The 7,692-nt window shown below is 35.5% G+C and overlaps 1 protein-coding gene across 1 annotated transcript; it reads left to right on the top strand.

Moving 5' to 3' along the window:
- Window positions 1-759: 759 nt before the first annotated feature.
- LOC113738609 (uncharacterized) lies at window positions 760-5,141 on the top strand. Its single transcript, XM_027265852.2, has 9 exons — window positions 760-980; window positions 1,175-1,290; window positions 1,454-1,511; window positions 1,662-1,811; window positions 1,924-2,134; window positions 2,622-2,667; window positions 3,653-3,773; window positions 3,875-3,947; window positions 4,556-5,141. Exons 1-9 carry the CDS (start codon window positions 893-895, stop codon window positions 4,788-4,790), a joined length of 1,098 nt encoding a protein of 365 aa, XP_027121653.1. The 5' UTR covers window positions 760-892; the 3' UTR covers window positions 4,791-5,141.
- Window positions 5,142-7,692: the final 2,551 nt, after the last annotated feature.

Here is a 7,692-nt window from a genome sequence, read left to right as displayed (position 1 = left end):
ACGCGCCTCCTACGACAGTCGTTGTCCATTATCGCAAGGGTTCGAGTCCCATGATTATTGTGTTCGAGGGATAGGGCCTCTCCTCTCGAGCCGGTGGAGGATTAGTCGGGTCCGGTTTACCCGATGGCCCGGATACCTCCTTCGTCAGGCAAAAAAAAAAAAAAAAAAGAGAGAGCAGACATTGAGCGGAAAAGAAAGCAAAAATCTTTGAGGCATTCTGATTCTGAAGGAAAGTAATGGATGGTTTACTTTTAGGCCTCTGGCAAAGTTCTGTCATTTGTGCGTGAAGCACCAAATTCAAAAAGTTGGGAATTATTACGTGTGTAATTTAACTTGAAAATCAATTCTACAAAATACTTTTGGAGCCCCTTCTTTATAATCATAAGTATTTTTAAGTTTTTATAGGGCTTATTTTTTCCTCAACTAAAATTTAGCAACATTGAAGATAAAAAAATTATATACACACACAATACAAATAAAAAATTGAAAAAAAAAATTCAGAAAGATATAAATTTACAATAAGGCCAAAAGAAATTGAATAAATTAAAAATTAAAGTTATATAAAAAAAATAGATTTAGATATTAAACAGATGAACTTAAACCCATTCCAATGTGATTCGGTTTAAATTAGTTTCAAAACTAATATGAATAAGATTAGGTAAACTTACTTGGTCCATATCAAACCAAGCAAATCTGACTCATCCGCTGGTTTTGCCATCTCTAAATTAATCCAACCCACTTGACGCGGTTTCAAGCCGCTACGTCCTTTAATTCTAGCGTCACCTAAAACCCCAAAATTCCGAGTCCGACATAAGGAGCCCTGCTAATTCATAAACAGTAAAAACTCCTTTGTTATTCTGCTTCCCAGTTCCCAGTTCTCTCAGCTCCAGCCATGGTGGACCCGAATCCATCCTCAAGTAATCAACCATTTACTCTTTCAACAACTAAAACCTCCGCTTCTACTCAAAATCATTTCTTCGGTAAAACCCCCATTCTCATCTTTAATTTTGTAGGGTTTCTGTGCATTGCATGTGATTTTAAGCTTTATTAGTGTGGAATTTTATCCTAAGATTTTTCCTTAAACTCAGAATTTCTCCACGGTTGTTCAATATTCAAACCGTTACCTGAGTTAATTTTTTCTGCTTTTTTCTTGTTTCTAATTGAATGGGTGCAGTGTGGAGGGAATTTTTATGGGGGGCAATAGCTGGTGCATTTGGGGAAGGAATGCTGCATCCGGTTGATACCATCAAGACCCGGATTCAAAGCCAAGCCGTTCTCAGAGGTTGCCGGGTACTATTACTACTGAAATTTACGGCATGTTTTTTCCACTTTTTTTTTTGGTCGGTGACAATCTTCATTGCCTTTTTTTTAGTGCTTCTTGCTGAGAATTTTTTTAATTACATGATTTTATTGCCTTTTTTTTTGGTTAAATAAGCTTTTATACGACTTTCAGAACCAAAAGAGCATATTGCAGATGGTCCGAACTGTTTGGGCAACTGATGGTTTAACTGGTAATTGAAATTTTTTGTTTGTTTATTGACTCACTTTTTTTGCTTTGTTTATCGATCTATATTCATTGTGTGCTCACTGAAATGATGTTTTTGGTACATACTGGTGAAGTTTCTCCTTTTTGTTGCACCGTTGACATAATTTGTGGACAGGGTTTTACCGAGGAATTACACCAGGGGTCACTGGATCTCTTGCTACTGGAGCTACATACTTTGGAGTTATAGAGTCCACCAAGAAGTGGATAGAAACATCGCATCCCAATCTTGGTGGCCACTGGGCACATTTTATTGCCGGAGCTATTGGTATAATTCTTAATGATTTAGTTATTTAGTGGCTAGAGTCCTGTTTCGTTGTTTCAATGATGTAAAGCACGTTAGTTAAACTAGTTCCCCTTGTTCAATTAACGCTTTTCAGGGGATACGCTTGGCTCTTTCGTGTATGTGCCATGCGAAGTGATGAAGCAACGCATGCAGGTCCAAGGATCAAAGAAATACTGGAGTTCTGTGGTGATGAAAGGTAGTGCACACATGAAGCATGGCAACCCTATGTATGGTTACTATTCTGGACTATATCAAGCTGGCTGTTCAATATGGAAGGAACAAGGGCTGAAGGGGTTATATGCAGGGTATGTGCTGTAGAATTTGATTAGCTTACCTAGTGTCAAATGCTTCATTATGTAATTAACGCAGCAGTTAAGTAGTGGGATGAGCATACTAATACTCCTGAATATGTTTAAACCATTTGTCTCGTGGCCAATATGAATATCATCTCCTGTAATGTTGAATACTTGAACAAAACTTGTATGAAGATTTTAAAATTTTCAATACTTGATTTTTTTTTTTGTTCTAGTTCAACAATAATAACAGTACTTGTGTTTCAAGAAGTTGATTATTGGATGCCATCGCATTTACTGCAATGCTGTAAAACGTTGTTTTATGTTTCTTAATTCTTCATGTGTTCTACTTAACAACTTTGAGTGGAATTATCTTGTTCAATTGGCTATGGATCCATCTATAAGAGTTCTTTACTTCATTTGGACAATGTTTTTTCTTCATTCGATCTCTGCCTTTTTGTCTCTCTCTCAATGTTTTTGTTTGTTTTATATTTTCCAGGTACTGGTCTACACTTGCAAGGGATGTGCCATTTGCTGGTCTGATGGTATACATAGTGATGATCTATTGGTTTTTCTCATTGTTTTTCTGGTTCTCTGATATTTCTTTACACTAAATGACCCCAGCCTCCTGTCCTGCCTATGCTATGTTCCCTTGCAAAGGCCTATACGCTTAACTTTAAGATGAAAAAGCTAGAATACTTAGGATTCTTTGTTTTCCAGTATTTCTTTTTTCCTGTCTTCTAAAACTAACATGTTGTCTAATTAAATAACGCTGTGGATCCATATCCAACCATGAACTTTTGATTATTCTTCCTTTTTCTTGAATTTAGTGCACTACATCATACTTGCAGTCCCAAAGTGATGTCTTCTTGGAAGGGTTTTATTTCTTTCTATGTAAAAAGGATCTCAAAGGGAATATTATCTGGACTCTTCACTTCACCCTGCCGCACCTTTGTCCGACTTCATTTTGCACTAGAGTAGCCGTGTTGGCAGGACTTACTGCGATCATGCATGACCTAGCATTTTTATTGGCAAAGATTTAAAAGTTCAGAAAGCAAATTTGCTCGCGTTACTTACTCTGCAGGTCATGTTCTTGAGCATTTTGCTTGGTCAAACATGGCATTTAGGTTAACTCTGGTCATTTTCAGAAATGCTGTTTGAATTCTTGCTGAGGTAGTAGACCTTATTTTACCTGAGCAGAGTGTTTTTTCTGATGAAGCAACTCTTAGTGCTTAGCAGTTTATTTGTTTATTTATTTTTTGTGTACTGTGTAATGATGGTTGTCTCAATTTGCTTAGTATGTCATGTTTTTAGCGCAGTTTTCCCTTTGATGAAAAACACCACTATAAGAAAAGAAATATCACCATGGTAATCCCTGTAACAGTTCTACTACTAGTCCCCCTGGTAACTGCATCTACATATTGTAAATGAATTTCTTGAGTGAATCAATTTCATTCATTTGATTAACTACATTCCTTCATTTTCTGGTGACCCTTCTGTTGTATAAATTTTATGTTTCACAATCCACAGGTCACTTTTTATGAGGCCTTCAAAAACGTGACAGAGTATGGGAGGCAAAGATTGTTTCCTGATTCAAATCGCTGTCCGAACAGCTCTATTGAGGGGCTTTTATTGGGAGGATTGGCTGGTGGTATGTATCTATCTTCTGTTGTATCCTTTTACCTCATTCGTTATCCTTATGGTGAGGGTTGGCTGGGGGTAGGATGTTACCTTGTTGCTTATGCTTTACAGGTTTAAGTGCATATCTTACTACTCCACTGGATGTAGTTAAAACAAGGCTTCAAGTACAAGGAACAACCTTGAGGTATTCTGTTTTGGAATTTTCTTTATGTTGCTACTTCAACTGTTGTTTAGAAACTTGGAATCTACCAAAATGACTGCAAAGAATAGATCTTTTTTAGTATCTCATGAGGGAGATAGACATTTTTCCTGGTGGTATATCCTTTTTGGCTGGAAACAGAGAAGATTACCATCTTTTCTGAGGGTAAAATAGCTTAGCAACACCCGTGACATTTTTAATGTCATATTAAAATTTTGCAGAATTTGGAATAGTGAAAGATGAACGCATAAATGAAAAAGCTAAAGGTGGTCAAACTTTGTCATTTATTTTACCCTCTGAGACTGGGAGAATATAATGTTACCATGTCATAAAGTCAATAGAGTTGATTGTTTGAATGTGCAATGACATCTTCCAATTTCAGTTTTCTTGAAATGTTAAAGTCCCTTTTACTCCTGATGTTGCTCAATTATTGTATGCCTTCAACCCGAATTACCACTAGCTATTCTTTGTACTACCTGGGAATCTTCAGATATAAGATGATCCTTATAAATACTACTAATAAGATGAATACTGATAAATACTACTAATAAGATGATACTGAGGCCGTGTTTTCAATATTTGTATGCTTGCAGGTATAATGGCTGGTTGGACGTGATCCAGAAGACATGGTCAACTGAAGGTATTAGGGGAATCTTCAGAGGTAGCATTCCCAGAATCATGTGGTATGTTCCCGCTTCTGCTCTGACTTTCATGGCCGTAGAGTTTCTCAGGGAGCATTTTAATGATGGCGTGAATGATGACAAATTGAAAGAAGTTGCAAGCCTGTCAATAGACAAAAATGCTTCTTCCTTTCAGGAGGTGTCTTAGAATAATGGATGAGAAACATTTCCTAACAATTTTGTCCAGCTGAAACGTTGTCCAGTTTCATGATGGCTCATTACATCAGATTAAAATAATCTGTATATGCTAACAATCCCAGCTGATATGCAATTTGGCCTGGGAAATACCTCAGTTACACTGGTGCAGCTAACAGAAATGCAGTCAGCGTACAGAGATGTGCAAATGCCTGTTCTGTGGCTTGTACGAAAAGAACTTGAGAATTAATTTTCAACTTAGTTTATCTGTGAGCTTGTATCTGTTAACCTGAATGGATGTGCATTCATGATGACAGGAGACCCCCAATTTTTTAATCCAATTATGTGTGTATCTCAGTAGCCATTGCAATGAGTAATAATATTCTACTTCGGTCAGCAGTGAGATGAAATTTGCTGCCGTTTTGATCTTTTTGCATGTTCAGAACCGAGGGCAGAGTTTATTCGCAGTCATGGTGCCCAAATCGCCTTTGGGCATAAAGATTTGGACCATTTTCTAGAGTAATGACTGGTCATGTCATCTGCATCAAGTTTGCATCTATAAAGGAGAGCTATTGTGTACCTATAAAAGAGCAGTGGATCCCTGTTAAACAAATGGATTGGACCGTAAAATGAGCTGTTTCAGGCGCTCCTTGCACTGCTGCTGCTGTGGACTAGAGCCTGGTTGTAGTTCAATTGCAACATTTTGGGGATTCTTTAAAATTTCGAGAACGGAACAGATATATCCCTTTTATAATTTTTTTTCCCTTTCTGATATGGATTAATGCAACTCATCATAAAGTCAGACTAAACATATTTTTCACTTGATGGATGAATGATATTTGTCAATGTTATTTGCTGGTTGGATAAATTAATTAGCAATTGTGGAGTTGCAAATTTCTGTGGGAAAAAAAATCCCTGAACATTTTTAATGAAAATGTGTGATTACAACTTTATAATACAAGATACGATCTTTTATTGAATTTATTTTCAGACACAAAACCATGCTAATTTTACAAATAAAGTAACAAATCGACCACCTAAGAACTTGCATAATATTGTGCAAATGAAGTACAACCCTTGTACAATCCTATTATTGGTTGGTCTTTTCAAACTTTTTCCAGTTAAACAACCGACAACAATCGAAAACATTACAATTATACTCCTTTTTCCTTTTTTTTCTTCCTCCCAATCTAGATCAATACAACACATAATAAACTTAGCCGTTATTTGCAACTGATTTTAGAAATCCTATTTTAGATTTTAATTTTTGAAAAGCTATTTTATTGTGCTCTTAATTGATTTTGAAACTTGATTTTAGATTTTTGAACCAAAAAAAAGACTAAAAATCAGAAGCATGTCTTGGTGCGCTTTTGGATTTTGTTTCTACCCTTCCTTTTTCATGCAGATGAAAATACCTCTCAAATCCCAGCATAATTACTAACCTACCTAGCGACTAGATAACTTTCTATGTCACACGCCTCTCTCTAACTTCCTCTTATTCTCATCCCACTCCTACATTCGCTTATGTTTCCCTTCGTTTTCGCATTCAACATGTAATTTCAAAAGAAAAGTAATTAATTAAATAAAAAATTATTTAACTAGCACAAAAATTCATTATGTAGCATGTAAGGGTAATTTGGTCATCTTTAACTTTTTTTGAGAACAATATAAGGGTAATTTGGCCATCTTTAACTTTTTTTGAGAACAACTGTGCATCCATTAAAATTTCTTTTTAAATAGTAAACAAGAACACATGAATTATTTTGCAAAATATTATTTTCGAAGAGCAATTTTACAAAATTAGTTTTTACAAAATCAAAATCAGTCGAGAGCAAACCCATAAACTAAATCTAATCCATACTTTGATGGATGAACACTCACTATGTTTTGGTAGAATAAAAACTAACTTAGAATTAGGACCTTTGGTTAGAACTTGAGATTTCAATATTGACCACTATCTTGATTCTCATAGAAAAAATTAAAAAGTCTATTGGATTTTAATATAAGCAGTTAGGTTGTACCTGTAGATTGTAGTTTGAATATATTAAAATGACTCACGCTTAGATAGACCCGAATTTTAAAGATCCAATAGACCTGATTGTGTCACACCATTTGGTGAGCTGGTGTGACACAATCAGACATATTGGATCTTTGAAAATTGGGTTTACCCAAGTTTTGCCATTTAGTTTCTAAGTTTGTTTATGGTTCCCTGGATAATGGACAATTTCTAAGCTTTTTTTCTTCTTCTCCAAACCTTCAAGAGTTGAGAGTGACCGTGTAAACCTCCATCTAGAAAGTATATTTTAATTCACGTCTCAGATTGAAGTTTATGTTTATTAAATCATGTCATGGGGTTAAAGAAATAAATATTCATGCTGCTAAAACTTGCATTTTTCTATTGTTATGCTAATGACTAAACAAATTATGTACTTCATTTTGTTTCCAATTTGGAAAATTTGTGTCTTCGCTGCAATGGTAGTGGTACAATGCCTCGTATCTTCGTTGAAGTTGCAAAAGATTCAGCTAAAACCTTTATTGCTTTAGATTAGAGCTGAAGAAGCTTTTAGAGACACTTCCATTGTTTTGTTGCCACATTTTTCAGTTTTGTAGTTCTGATAATCACGTCTCTTGTATCAGTTGATTTGCCTTGGATATATACCTGCTAAGATAAATACTTTCAGCAACTTCAGGACACTGTACTTCATGATGATGTTTGACTCTAACATCCATATGATCTTCAATTCTAAAGTTCATCAAATAAAATTTACCGTTGTCCTGGATGCTTGTCAGTTTCTAGAGGAATTTTGGCCCTGCATAGATTAAACGCGGGTGGCAGCACTAGGTGGAAGAAGAAAATATTGTAGAATTAATTTTTTTTTTGTATATTTGTGAATTGTTTTTAAGATATTGTGTAA

The sequence above is a fragment of the Coffea arabica genome, chromosome 4c (genome assembly GCF_036785885.1).
Source record: "Coffea arabica cultivar ET-39 chromosome 4c, Coffea Arabica ET-39 HiFi, whole genome shotgun sequence".
In the NCBI taxonomy this organism is placed as follows: domain Eukaryota; kingdom Viridiplantae; phylum Streptophyta; class Magnoliopsida; order Gentianales; family Rubiaceae; genus Coffea; species Coffea arabica.
Note: the sequence above shows the minus strand (reverse complement) of the source record. Positions and strands in the feature narration are given on the sequence as shown.

Bases quoted from the DNA above. Each gene is read 5' to 3' on its own strand.
- LOC113738609 (XM_027265852.2), top strand. From the start codon at position 893: ATGGTGGACCCGAATCCATCCTCAAGTAATCAACCATTTACTCTTTCA. The intron at 3,774-3,874 runs GTATGTATCTAT...TATGCTTTACAG, and splicing joins ATTGGGAGGATTGGCTGGTG to GTTTAAGTGCATATCTTACT. The intron at 3,948-4,555 runs GTATTCTGTTTT...GTATGCTTGCAG, and splicing joins GTACAAGGAACAACCTTGAG to GTATAATGGCTGGTTGGACG.